Source organism: Leptonotus elevatus, chromosome 16, assembly GCF_054856555.1.
Source record: "Leptonotus elevatus isolate MCC_2025b chromosome 16, RoL_Lele_1.0, whole genome shotgun sequence".
NCBI classification, from domain to species: domain Eukaryota; kingdom Metazoa; phylum Chordata; class Actinopteri; order Syngnathiformes; family Syngnathidae; genus Leptonotus; species Leptonotus elevatus.
In genome coordinates this window covers 7,665,358-7,680,384 of record NC_141254.1, presented here as the reverse complement: position 1 = coordinate 7,680,384, position 15,027 = coordinate 7,665,358, and the positions used below count along the sequence as shown (strand labels likewise).

Below are 15,027 nucleotides of genomic sequence, written 5' to 3'. Positions count from 1 at the left end.
ATAGAGCACCACAAGCAGTAATTAACCTGTTTTCCTTTCAATCTTTCCCCTCGGAACAGAAGCCGTCAAGCACCAACGGGCTGAATCATCCGTTCAAACTAAATGATGCCGAACAAGTAAATGTCACGGCGCGACGCCATTACACACCACTAATACGAGCATTTTGCTGCGTTTCATTTTCTTCATTCTTTGTCCGCTCAACAACTCACTTGTTCACGATGTTTCGCTTTCGGCAAGTCCAGCCTCATCTCCGCGCATTTGTTCAACGTGATCAGACGCCTGCAGAGGAGTTGGAAGTTAGTCAAAAAGATTGCATATTCAGGTCACCTAGGAAATACTAAAGCACTACTTTGGCTAGATAGCTAGCAAGCATATAATGACTGTTTTGATTCCAACGTGTCGAACAACTTATTATTTCTTCAAAGGCAAGCTTTCAATTTTCAACATTTAGGCAGACAAAACAAACTAGTGCAACAACAGCATCATCTAGGACTAAGGCACTTAGCAGCTAGCCTGATGCTAGCAAAAGTAGATCGATCTGAAAGCTTCAATTGTTTTTTTCCCCTTCCTTTTAGTAAACACAAAATGCCTTCCCGTTGATATAATGGCCTCAATGCCATATTACTATGTTGGCTATATGTTTGTTAGTTGAAAATAGCTGCTAAAACATGTAGGATAAGAATGTTTGATTAGCTCCTTTTTGAAAATAAGCTAGCTGTTTATTTCCCAGCTAATATGATTCAATTAGATCTAATGACAATATTTCTTCACAGCAAGACTTCTGGCTACATCATTTTCAATATTTAGATGGATTATAGCATTTATGGAAACAACATTGTCCAGTACAGTAACAAACCATTTGTAATTTGCTACTTCCCGCCACAGCTATATTGATTTCATTTCTACTTTAAAATTTGCTCTCCATCGGCAAGTTTCACTTCTATTAGCTTCTGTCATTAGCTGCTTGTTTAGTTCCCAGCAGGCAGCGTGTCAGGACTTTTCTAGCACTTTTACTCTACCGTGACATCCTGCCAAAACACAACTCTGCAGCCGGGAGAGAGCATAAATGTGAGCTGCCGTCCAAATCTCATTAAAAGCTGAGCGGTGAAAAGCGCCGGCGACTTGCAAAGTGGCTCAAGGACTCCCAAAGTGGCATTCGATGCCTTCTTCGTGATGTGTAATTATCAACTGCAGCCAGGTTCTGACTTGGTGTCCCAACAGACAAACGACAGTATTTGCAAAGAAAAATTCCCCAATGTCATCATCATGAGCGTGTTACCTGCAGAGGGAATCCAGAGCGTCTTTATCCAGGAAGTGGTGATCCCTTTTGGCGAGTTCCACATCAATGGGAAACCTGCAGTCTGATACGCAATCATATTAAGATTACTTTTGTATTTCCTCAGATCGACACATGTTCCTTTTGAATTCTAAAATTGGTTTCAAAATGGTCTGTTCCAATGAGAGCAACGTGAGACTTCATAACTCCTGATTTATTTTCCTTCCATTACCAAGAGTTCCACAAGTCTTGTCCCGAACCCATTTAAAAAAATCTGACCGCAAATTATTTTGCTTTTGCTTCAACATTGAAAATTAGGACTTGCCTGAATGATGCTTCAGGATATACATAAAGGCTGGTTATTTACCTTTGAACAGCTGTGCGTACTGAGGGAAGCCGGCTGCTCGTAGCCAATCGGAGGCCTCCTTGGCTTCGATCTCTGTAAAGAAATAAAAACGACGACTCTTGAGTCAATGGCAATCACTTCATGCTCCGATGGCTTTAAGAGTACAAATATTTGCACTTAATCAGCCGTCCCTTTATGCGATTCGATTTCCATTTTGGGGGAGGGGGTTGGCAATTAATTATCTGTAACAATTTTAATTACTGCTGACTGGTGGGGAAGGTGAGGCAACTTGGGCCTTGTTCAGATTGCCAGCCCAAATCCGATTTTTAGCCCAACCAGATTGAATGCGGAGGTCTCTTTTGTAGTCTGAACAGTCACAAAACACATGAAATCCGATTTTTGCGGGTCGGATTGAAACCACATGCGTGAGGTAGTTTCATATCCAATTTGGACAAGATGCGTCTCAATCTGATCAACTCGAAACACTCACAACGGATTTGATGTGTCCGTGACGTCACTACGTGCGCAAAAAACAAAGTCCAATCGGTTCGCTGCCCGGCTGGTTTTCTCACGTGTCGGCAGTCAAACTCCTTGACTGCTCCACTACCCCGTCGACTCCTCTTCATGCTCAACCGGAAATAAAGTGACATTTTACGTTACTTGCGCTGCACCCGGTCTTGCTACCCCATCAATTCTTCACATGCGCAACCGGAAATAGCGAGCTATGCCGTACATGTGGTCATTAAGGGAGAAGGGAGAAGAGAAGAGAAAGAAACAGCTTAATGCGCTTGCGAGGAACGGGAAGTACGGAGCGGCAAACTGCGTCATGACGTCAAACACTATACGCGCTGGGCGCCGCCTCCGTTCCACGCTGTTGCTCTCTTATTGTCAGTGTTGTGGTTCCATATTGCTCCAGCAACCTGTCAGATGGGTCAATAATGTGGCTCAGTCTGAACGGGGCCAGATCAGATTTGGACCCTTGCTAACGGTCAGCCCTAAAAAGGAGGAATCCGATTGGAGTCAGATATGCCTGCAGTCTGAACGCAGTTTTGTTGGTATTGAAAATCCATGCGATTATAGCCCAGATATATTTGTGGCAAAATGAGACAAAAAAATATCATCAAACGGAAGAAGTTTTAAGTATCCATTAATTTCCGGGTCATCTTACTTTCCCTCTTTCTCTTGAACAACATTTTCATGAAAATTTCCAGATGGCTGTCCTGTGGGTAAGGCACTGATGCGGGATCGGGCTTGAACTCAATCTGTGAATATTCTGGTGAATAAATCCCAGCTCTAATCTTACGCCAATTTACTCGGAATGCAGTGTGGAAAAGGGCTAAATATAGCAGGGCCTTAGCCTAAATAGACTTGTGGTGTTCTTTGCACTCGAGTGAAAAAAACCCTGTTAGCAACTCTGTGAGAAGAAAAATGGCATTATATTACCTTGTGTATATTCATCCTGAACAGTCCAACAAGCCCCTTGGCTGAAGAACTGAGCCTATTTCAGGGGCCTTACGATGGAGATGTGACATTTGAGCTTGAAACGGGATCAAGTGTGCTCGCCGAGCAGGTCGCAGATGTTGGCGGAAATCCGAGGGATATGTGGATGTTAGAGCCCAGGTCTTAGTAACCCACCTCTTTTTTCCACTAGACCACCAGTACCGCAGAGAAACGGGTTACAACTTTGAGGGTCACGTACAGTAAGCACTTTTCACTCGAAACTAGCAGGGAAAAATATACCAAGAACATGTTTAGTTGAAAGCGGGGTACACACATCAGCCTTTACTGAAGCATTTTCCCTCCTTTGAAATCAGAGTCATCAAAAGTGCAATTATTGGATGTCTTCTAAAGATCATCCTGAGTAAGAAATTTGTAATGCGGGGTGTTTAAGTAATTTTTCCTCTCCAATTTACTCTGAAAATGTAAATGTTAAAGTGGTGTAAACACATCATCAGCGCTAATTTGAGCATTTTCCTTATGGCCTGTTTCTTGGATGTCTTGTAGGTAGGAAGATTTTTTTCCCCATCCCAATCGGTTCAGAATGTCGAGCTCGACATTTTTGAATGTTAAACCTGTTCAATCAGTCACAGATGAAATCGACAGAGTTTTTAGTAAGACTGGGCAATAAATCGATCTAATTTCATTAATTGTCATTTTAAAACTCGAATGTTGAATTTGAGTTTTGTCTTCTGGATTATTATTGAATTAATAAAACGTTTAAATAAATGTTTTTGGGGGTTTATTAGATTAAAATTGATTAAAATTATAATTATCCTGTATGACTGATTTTTTTTTTTTTACTTTTTGGCCATATCACCCACCCAGCCCGAGTTTTTAATTTTTTTCCTCATCATGTGTGGCTCTCTTCCATTTGAAAATTCAGAAGTCCCTTTTAGATCCTCCACAGCAGCTTCCTGACCTTCAAGCAGAGCACTTAATGCACTTGCCCAGAAGCCGGCAAGGAGTTCACTGAGGGGTAAAAAAGGTGAAACTCAGCACTCCCATGTCAAATGTCAGACAGAATGCAAGCAAGAGAAAGAATGCGGACGCCCGGAAGGATTTGCCCGTGTACCTTCCTGACGTGATGACACATAGTCGATAACATGCAGTCGAGTCGTTTGATGTTGACAATAAAGCAGCTTGACCAGAAATGACACAACTGCTAAGACTCACTTGTCTGTCCCTTACAAACGGAACAAATGTTTAATGAGGACGAGCGCTACAGAAAATAAATGGCCGGCTAACCTATCCTGGCTCAAACGTGACACTTTCATATCATTTCTCACGGATATTCCTTCGGTCCTGGTCAAAGCTATGGCCAAAAACAAAATGGTGGATTCCATATGCATGATGAGAACTTCCCAGGCGTTTCCTATCGAGGCGGGGCCCTGCTTAATCGCATATCCAAATCTCTTATCAGAGTCCTTTGGGGCCACGCCACAACTTCCTTTGGCACACAGTCATTTAGAAAAAGGAAGAGGCCTTTACCGAGCGACCGCGGTAATAGGACGAGTTGGGCAGATAGCATCGCTTACGTAAACACGGGGTCGGGACGGCGGACGATTGAACGCCATGGCCGGGTTTGACAGTTCATTGTTGTTTCTGACAGGTGTGGAGTGTTTTCTTCCTGGCCTGGGCTTAAAACTTCCACAAACTAATTAGATCAAGCGTGAATTAGCGTCATTTTCAAGCTATTTGCTCTCTTGCGTTTCTATTTCGGTCAGTTTCCATTTTTATCGCTTACATAACTTGCTGTCAGATGAGATTTGGGGGGCATATTCCGACAGTATCGCACCTTCAAGGCCCGGGTTTGATCTGCTTATCACTTGTTCGCTAGTTGCTTTGAATTCCTTCAGCCAGAGTTGAGTTAGCTAGAATTGGACGCCTCCTCAAAACCCAGCAAAAATGTTATTGTAGTTATGAGTTTGGTTGAATTACGAGCAAGATTCAGATACGCTCGAGTGGGGAGTAAGATGAAGGAACTTTCAGTCTCCATTGCCTTTTTTTTAAACAGCATAAATAGTCAAACGCATAAATTGTTATCCTAATAGCATAATTGTCAAAGTGTAAAAGTCATTATGAATTTACTGTTACGAGATTAGTCGTCCTGATAATTCGCGATTTTTTTCCTTTTAAAAGGGGAAGACAACCCCAATTTTTTCTTTGACAGTAATATGTTCTATTCAGCCCCACTAGTCTAAATATGGTATTCTGGTTAATATTGCGAATATGAGTTAAGCAGCAAAATCCAGCCGTTTTTATCCATCTCAGGGGGCGGCCATTTTGCCACTTGCTGGAGATGACATCAATGTTGCTCAGGGCTCAGGTAACAACCAATCACAGCGCAGCTTCAGAAAACTGGTGAGCTGTGATTGGTTGTTGCCTGAGCCCTGTGCAACATTGATGTCATCTTCAGTTGACAGCAAGTGGCAAAATGGCCGCCCCCTGAGATGGATAAAAACAGCTGGATTTTGCTTCACAACTCAAAATTGCACAAATATTCATCTGAATGTCATGTTTAGACTAGTGAGGTCACATATAATATATTATTGTCAAAAAATGTTGAAGTTTGACTTCCACTTAACTTTCCATTTTTTTATGAGGAGTTGAAGTGGACTAAACAAAGTCAGGACTTGGCCTTGTTGTTGTATTTTGCTTGAGCGCTTATAGTGTGAGAGATGCACACCCCTCCGACCCCTTCTTAATTACCCGAGAGACAATGTAATCACGTTATGTATAAAGCAACTCGTTAAAAAAAACCCTCTTAATTAACCTTTTGGCTCTTTATTTTTTTAACGATTACACTACACTGTACACTTACTGACCTCCGATACTCCCTGCAACCTTCTGTACTTTATTTAAGACAAAACAGCAATCAGGCAGTTTTTTTTTCCCCAAGGACATCTTGTTTAAAGAGTCTTCCTAAATTCCATATGCTGAAGGCGCGATGAAATCAGATTCACAGGTAATGCATTGTACAGTAATTTTTTTTACCATCTAACAGCCATCAATTAGGCTTATAACCCTGAATATTAATTGGAAATTAAAGTTTTTCTTAATCCATAAGGGCCTCAGAGTTGCTCAAGGTTATGAAAGGGCATCACGTCCATAACTGAAATATTTGTGGTCTGGTTTTCTGGTGTACTGGAAATGGGCAACACAACATATCACAAACACAACCCACAACACTCAGAATCAACTTTCACACACACACACACACACACACACATCAGATGACTTGATAATCAGGCCCAAGTTAACATGACAAACAGGACAGGTTAAAATCACGACTGAGGAATAAAATTGCCAGCTTCTTCAAGTAAGGCGACAAAATCACACACAGCTGGTAGTTGCAGCTGCATTATGAGCTAATGCCAGCACTCTTGTTGCCATCCGTTGCTAACAACACTCGTACAAACTACAGTGGAAAGACAGCTCTACTGAACCCCCCTTCCCCCGGAACCCCCTCCCATCCAAAAGAGTTTGTAGTTCCGCGCCGAGCTCTAATGAGGTGGAATAAAGCCTCCGAGTTAGGATGAAGCAAATTGGAGCGACGGCTGGGGATTTTTTTTTTCAAACAAAACACATCACGATGCGGTGTGTTGTTGATTCCCTTTTTGCGTTTGTAGCTGTATACGTGATCAAGAATGCGGCAGACGCAAACTGACGGCAATACAGCACAAAGAGTCAGAATGTCTACATGGATAAACCACTGACGGAAAAAGAACTGAGTAGGTGATACGTCTGTAGTTCACTGTCGAAGCTGAACTGCAGCACTTTGGAATCCACAGCTCATGTTAAAATACAGACAAAACTATCATCAGATGTCAGAAAAATGTGATGATAACCATAAAACAGGAACATGAGGGAATGATTTACAGTTATTTAATGTCACAGTTCATTTTTGGTGCTAAATTGTGGATTTTCAAGCCATTTTCAGTTTAGTAGCGCGGAGGGTTACTGGAGTAAATGCAATGTGAATGAGGAGGAGGATGAAGAGGCAGATAAGGTCCCCAACTGAGCTTCAGTAATACCACAGAGCAGAGAAAATTAATGTGAGTATTGATGTATGATGTGTTGCTGCTCCATGTAGGGTAAAGTAGCACTTGTTTGAATGTTTATAATTACAGTTTCATCGATGCTAATCTCCGTTAGCCTGTCAATCACATTATATGCTAGCATTAAGCTGGAGGACTGTTGCTAGATGGAATTATGTGGTTCGGATGAACATTTTGGTGTTTATTTATGTGATACAAAGTCTGAGTTTATTTATTGATTTATTTTTGTCAGTTTAACAAAGTTGTGCTATATTAGCTATAGGCTTATATGTAATTATATTTTGCGACTTTTCCTGCCACTGTAGTGACTTTTTCTTAACGTCATTTGAAAATGTTTTCACATCATCTTTAAAGACAAAATATTTACATCAAGTAAAAAAAAAAAAGTTTTAAAAAAAGTAGATTTTCGTTGGATTTTTCTGGGGGAAAAAATCTATTAACAGCAGAAATCTGTCAATTTTTTTAGATTGTATTTTAAAACCATACACTCCAAGCTTACGATCAACATTTCCACACTTTTCCAATGTGATTGTTGCTCTTGTAAATGAAAACAAAAACAAAAAACCCTCCCCGTATAACCGGCAAACAGACATTCGCAGAGGACACATTTACAGTAGCAAAGGCTGCATCGGCTTCTAATTAATTACCGCTCACGATGCTAATTAAACACCAATCGCCCGCTTATTTTGCGGAGGCCTATTAAAAAGCAGCTGTCATCACAGGCAAACGTTCTAATATAAGTCAAACACATACTCACTTGGGATTAACATGCTTGACGCTTGTTAGCAAACTTCCATTTGGATGCGATAAAATACACACAGTAAAAAAAAGAAAAAGGAGTTTTAAAAGAAGTCAATCCAAGATGGGTGAAAAGTCTTATATCCTGAGCTGGATCCTGTCCTGATGTGTTGCTTGTGTTGGGCATCATGTTAATAAAGTCATTGTTCAACATTTCCCCTCCCTGCCACTCCTCTTCCTCTGGTCAGGACCAGACCATCTAAACACCAGGGGAAAGGAGGGGAGAGTGTTGGGGAGGGGGGGTGGCCGGTCAGTGTCCTAAAAATAAACCTCGGCGGGGAAATGCTCCCGACATGTGACCATCAGCAGGAAACTTTTTTGCAGTTAATATTTCTTTTTTTTTTTTAACAACATAATGGGCAGTAGGGTCATTTTGAAAAGCTGAATGCAGCAAGGTTGTGGCTCACATGGATTTTCTATATGGCTCAGAGCAAAAACTAATTTAGAAGTTTAACCCGGCATACTGGTGAGGTCAAATTTGACCTGTTTCGACAGCAATACAAATAACTTAAATGTCTTTTTTTTCACCCTGAAAATTGTTGACTTTTACTACAGTGACCTAAAACACATAAAAATGGAAATATTTAAAAATATCTAAATTGGAATTATTAAAAAAAATAAAATCATAAAATACAAATCCCTCCCCTCTTAACACATTCACTCCCGGCTGTTTTACTGGATTTTGACTGATTTTGCAAGGCCCACAGAATATTGTGTTCTTTTGCTATAAAAACATGGAACCTACCAAAAAAAAGATTAGAGTCTCTTCTTTCATCAGGAAAACAAGTATATTTCTATCTGTTTCCGTTTTGCAGCAATTAGCATTAGAATATAGCTAAGTATAATCATTATTCACAAATCTATTTAGAATTATGAGTAAATTAGCTTTTTTTCAACATGGCCCTGGTTGATCTATTTTGCTCTGCTGCCACCTGCTGGCCGTTTGTGTAATAACTACCATTTCTTCAACCGTTCTTTGCAGTTGAGAGGCTGCATCAAAGCTTTCTGTATGCTTTAACATAAGAAGCCCCATTTGAAAAACTTATAAATATGTCTTTGGGACACTTAAAACATTTAAAATAGACCGCATTTATACATTTTTGGGAGCAAATGAGTTAAGTGCTGTGGGCGTGTCCACTTATTGAAATCAAATTCCGCTCAACTGTCAATCAAATACAACTACTGCAAATGGTTGCCAACTACATATTGAGTTGCGAAAATGTGTCCACTCAAAACATCCGGTGGCTGGACTATATCCTACCAGGTTCGCCGCATAGCTATTCCATTCTGCGACGAGGCGCTCTAAAGCAGCCATGCCGGTGTGAAGCCACCGTCTACATGCTGGCTGGCATGTCAGACTTTTATTTTTACTTTTAGGCCGACACTGCTGGGACGGAACAGTTGAAACAGTTACCGCAACTGTCTGTGCTCCCACCAAATTTCACTATTCCACCTTGCTGCCCCGTCAGAGAACATAAATTCTCACACACACAGTCCCAAAAAATTGTTGCAAAACCATTTTCCCCATTGGAATTAAAATTGTTGTCTTAGCATATTTCTTTTTCCTTAACCTATCATCGGATTCGGAAAGAGTCGTAAGGAAGTTTGTGGGGGGCGGGAAAACTGAAGGAAAGGTTGAATGTGAAACTATTGCGTAGCCACGGCCATTAGCACATTAGCTTGTGATTCTATTGTCTTGGATTGCACAATTCACAAATAGAGAGAACGAGGAAGGTCATTAACAAGATTACCACTGAAGAAGCGGCACTCAGCCAAAATGAGAAGGTATCCAAATGGGCCAATGACTAAACCCGTAAAGTGAAGTCCTCGCCATGTGCTCACACACTCTGTACTTCTTCAAGGTTTCATCAGCACTCAGTCCAAGGTATACCATTAGCGCTAATGGCCTTCCATTTAATGCGTAGGTGTTTGCGTACGGGCTTTCAAATGTGAATAAACTTATAAAGGGAGAAGCAAGGTCTCGGTGAATCGCTACATTAATTTCCAAGTGGAGGAGCAAAAGAGTGGCTAATCAACTTTTTCAGAGTTTGCTGAAAGGAGACCTACTTCTACAACTCTGCTTCAAAAGTTTCGGTTTAATCCCTACATTTGAAAACAGATATTTATACCTCCATCCCTTTATTTTGTTAAAATAGGATTGTTACATTTATTCAAGCTCAATTAATGACGACACGTGTCACTATTGTAGGAACGGAACTCCGTCATATACCGAGGACATTTAATCGATTATTTTGCCTTTGCCTAAATACACAGTAGTGTTAATTTCGTTAATGAAAACTAACAACAATATTTTCGTCAACACACATTTTTCACTGGACTAAAACTATACCAGACTAGACTAAAACCCTCATTAATAAACAATAACTGGGATTAAATCAGTGTGCATTTACATCAACTAATGAAGACGAGACGAAAATGTACTCCACTAAATAAAAACTGAACTAAAATCTATGAAAATTTTAGTTCGTGAACAAAGACGAGATGACAATTATATGATCTTGTAAAACCGTGTCTCTACTAATTAAAGAGCCACTTGAAAAAAGAAACCACAGTCGGAAATTTAAAATGAGGTTGGATTTTGCTTTTCTTTTTTCTTTTTAATTCTGCTGCAGACACCATTCAAACAGGTTCGAAGCCATATGTCAGCGCATCTGCCATATTGGATGTGGCAATTTCGCATTCGCCATTAAATCGTCAAATAATTAGTAAGACTGAGTTAGAATGGGATACCATAATCAAAGGTAATGGTTACTTATTAATCCATCCTGAGTTGTGGCTTGATGATACATCTAGAGGAGAAACTGAACGAGGCGTCTTTACAAATAGCTTCACTTCGCCTCACCCAATATGGCTGCGGCATCAACGTACTCAAGACGGCGTTGCCGTCTACTGTAAGTGTATGTAGTGTAAATGCTGTCTATAATACTGTCAGCGGGCGCCATTCAGTAACCCCCCCCTCTGAAGCCAGGGCTCTGGTGACGGGTCTGGTCATGGTGACACATAGTGACACACACCCTTTCAAATCTGCAGCTAGATATACATGGGACAGACAGGAGGTGAATTCACGCTGAAAGGTTTAAAAAAGAAAAAAAAAAGAAAAGGAAATTGTAGTTAAAATGTGACATCAATCCAACAGCTATGACGTTCCATCAATAACGCTAATCCGACCGCTAACTAATACTGGCTATTTACTAGCTTATAGCATGGAGCCATAGTAAACAGCTTGATATATTGTAATTGTGTGTGAAGTTGTTTTTCATCAAAAAGATGAGAACATTTTATGTGAAATAATTTTAGATCCGAAATTTTCAACTGCTGTCAAAAAAAATAAATAGGGGTAATATGATTGTCCTGACTAAAACTGGACAAAAATTGGCAGTTTTTGTTGCCTAAAACTAGACAAATAAAATGATGTGTTCTTGGACTAAAGTAAAGACTAAAATGCTAGATTTATAGTCGACTAAAAATGGACTAAATAAAAATGGGATGAGGTTGACTAACTAGGATAAAAACTAACAAGCGTGGTTGAAACTGGACTAAAACTGAGACAAAACATGGCAGATAAATTTAACCCTAATACACAGCAAGTTGTTCGTCAAAAACGGTCAGAGGTCAGAGACTGTCTGACAAGTCAGACTTTTTGGAGAAACTTCCTATGCAACCCTCAACTTTGGCCTCCATGGACTTCAGGGTAAGACGCGTCTAGACCAGGATTGATCGGAATTTGTCATGAGGCTTTGTCATCCACCAAAAAACCCTTAAAAAAAACTCTCTCTTTCTCTATCTGTGTGTGGAAAGGTTACACAAGACTGCATTTCCTTTTCCTAAGCCTGGCGGGCGTCAGAAGAGGAAGAATCCAACAATACTCCCAACGGATGGGAGTTTCAGTGTGTGTGTTTGTGTGTGTACACGCTTGTATTTGTGTTCCAGCCAGGCGGCTATACGCTTACAAGGGGACGTGCGTGACGTGTTTACTCCCGCAAACTTCGCATGGCTGCTTACTTGTGTGCTCCGGGGTGTGTCCCAGTTTACTGTTGTGTAAATGTGCATGTGTGTGTTTGCGTGTAGTCTAATCTGAAGGCAGCCTCAGAGGCTTTAGGGTTCGGTATTTCCGACTCAGTCCAACAGGAAGCGTCCTTCCCTCTTGAAATTTTGCCTCACCCTCACAGCTCATGTGACAGAGCATTAGCGTAGCGACAAAAGCAGTCAGTATGATATGGCCAAAGTGAAAAAAAGTCCAGATCGATAAGACTTCCATCCATACAGCTAGCTAGAGTTTTGCCAATTTCACAAAAGAAAAGTTACAAGTTTGATGTCCACCAACGAAAAGTGGCCGATTCAAATCAAAATGGCAGACTTTCGGTTCAATTTTCAGACATGGGTACCTGAGACTTTGCATGTTTGTACGTATGTTAGATCTTCAATAAAAAAATGACTTTTTTTTATTTATTTTTATTATTAAAGATGACAAAGTATCAGAAGCAAACTACCTCGCGAGGTTCTCCCGAGCCAAGAATAATATAACAATGTGTCCTTGTTGACGACACTATAAATAAAGTGTTTTTGTTCAGGAGCTTGATGGAAACCCGGGGACGCTGCCAGGAGCCCGTGGAGCCCCTGGCAGTGCGTTAGAAGGATGCTATTACCGGACTTTCAGCCCTTTCAGCCCTATTAGTGTTTGGAAATTCCTCCCTACCCCCCAAAAAACCCAAGTGAGTCAGGTCAGGTCCCACCTGAAGCCACTTGAGCGGTTAGTGGGAGTGTGACGCGGGGGGCTGTGGTGCCAACCTCACCAAATATAGACACACAAACATTTGGGTTGAGTACAATGGAGCACTAAACAAGGACGCGTGAAGTCTCATTAAGAAAGCATTGATGGTTGTTTGACACACACTGACAAAAGTAAAAATCCATTTGGACAACCAATTATGAGCTTCTTGTTTGCTGTCAAATGATCCCTTCTGAGTATTGGACTTGGAATAATTGAGTGATGCCATTTTTTTTTATATATTAAAGGTCAACAGAGGATTAAATGTCTTCTGAGGCACGTGTCTATTGTGCTGGTAGCCCTTTTTTTTGTCAATAGTTGTTTCTTTGAAGAGAAAAGTACAAAATACGAGGACAAAAAACGTTGAGCGTTTGCTTGAAAATCAAAAGTCTTTACTGCAGTCTGATGTCCTGTTGAAAAACCTTTGCCCTGCATTCTTTCGGTTCCCCGGTGACGCCGTCAAGCAAGCGTAACAAGAGGAAGTCTCTGCCCAGAACACAGCGATCCGCAGAACCAAAGCAGACTTCTATGGAAGCAGCGGAGGAACCGTCCTGTCGGCCCGCTCAGGAAATGCCTCAGTGATTAATCGCCGCCTTCCTGAGAAGGCCGTCTGTGATTGTTGCTGCTCGTCATTTCGGCTCATCTGTCAGAGCATATAGAACTCGTAAAAAATGTGTCTGATTTATCGGCATCCCGTGAAATCTTCTGAATGGTATTGTTCATTGCTGGTTGACATCAGCGTATCAACAATGAAATGAAAGTTTCTATTCAACAAATTCAGTCTGGATACACTGTATCTTTTTCACAAAACCTGATGGCAGCATTGTGGTTGGCACGTCTGCCTCACAGTCCAGAGTTCTTCAGCTACTCTCTACTTTCTGGGTACTCCAGCTTCCGCACACATTCCCAAAAAAATCACACAGTGCAGTCTAGGGTGAACCCCGCTTCTCTTTACAAACGTTGACTGGGAATCCGCCTCTTGGTGTGAATGGTTGACTGTCTCTATTTTTGCCCTGCGATTGACTAGTGACCAGTCCAGGATGCACACCGCTTCTCTTGCCAAAAGACAGCTGTGCCCTGTGACTGACTAACGGCCAGACCAGGAAGTACTCGGCACCTCTCACCAAAAGTTAGTTGTGACCTGCCATTGACTGGCAGCAGTCCAGTCATCCGGGATAAACTCCAGCTCATTGTGTTGATAAATGGTTTTCTTTCTTTGCAATATGCCCTGTGATTGTCTTGTAAGGAGTCCAGGGTGCACTCTCCTCTTGCCTATGTTCTGCAATTGAATGGGCGGCCATTTCAGGCTGTACCCTGCTTCTTTCGCCAAAAGTCAACTGAGATAAGCTCCAGTTACTCGTGATGAGGACAAGCGGGATAGAAAAGAAATGGATGACAACGTGTGATATTTGACAAAGTCAAATTGTCAAAACTCAAGTCTTTCCCGAGTTATTTAGAAGTTGACTTCAACGCCAGACCTTCAATTAGTCTGGCAGCATTTGACAACTGTGGCGCTTTCCTCTCCTGAGGCCTGTTAATCTTTGGAGGAGAACAATGACAATGAAAAAATGGGGCTGCGTCATTATTGGCCATTCATAATCCACTTCTGTGTTAAGGGGGAAGCCATATTTAATCTGCAAATGTTTAATTTACTCTTTTTGTACTCGCTCTAAATCCCCAGCAGTGTTCTTTTGGCAGCTTTAGGGACTTAATGGCAGCTCGGGTGATGATGGCAGTGTTGGCTGCCTTCCCAGGACTTCACGTTTTGGGGATTCTGAGCACTTTGAGGAAACTTGGAGATACATACTGGGTATTACCGTTTCCCCCTCGATCGATGTTTACGTCACTCTCTTTGGGATTTAAATGGCACTTTTTGATTGATTATTCCTGGAGGAGCAGGTCCGGTGTGGTTTTCGCATGACATTGGCTGTACTTTGGAGTGCAGAACTCACTCACTCAGCACCGCAAAATGACTTTTAAAGCATCCACGACCTCTTTGAATTACTGCAACATAATGCGGCTGACGAGAAGACAAATTGCTTTAAAAAGTACTAGAGAGTCATTAACTGTGAGACGGAATCCCTCTGACATTGGCATTAATGCCAGACTCCATAATGACGCCTGCAAACTGCAAACGGATCAATGCACTTGGAAACACATCAGACCTTCAAAACAAACAAACAACTAGCGAAGTAGCGAAAATGTATGTATGGATGGGTGCTTACATCTGCCACTAGAAAACATTTGAATGATTTTAAAA

At 41.3% G+C, this 15,027-nt stretch overlaps 1 protein-coding gene across 4 annotated transcripts in view; it reads right to left on the bottom strand.

The window, feature by feature from the left end:
- LOC147160544 (rho GTPase-activating protein 7) overlaps positions 1 to 15,027 on the bottom strand; it is a 52,578-nt gene that overhangs the window by 13,758 nt on the left and 23,793 nt on the right. For 2 of the 4 annotated variants that reach the window (XM_086058008.1, XM_086058009.1), the window contains 3 exons: positions 1,644 to 1,715; positions 1,280 to 1,361; positions 210 to 279 (listed from right to left, as the gene is read on the bottom strand). In XM_086058008.1, coding sequence (XP_085914134.1) covers positions 210 to 279; positions 1,280 to 1,361; positions 1,644 to 1,715 — 224 coding nt within the window. Of the gene's footprint in view, positions 1 to 209; positions 280 to 1,279; positions 1,362 to 1,643; positions 1,716 to 2,112; positions 2,430 to 7,937; positions 8,119 to 15,027 lie in introns of those variants that run through there. The other 2 variants (XM_086058010.1, XM_086058012.1) reach the window with 2 other exon arrangements.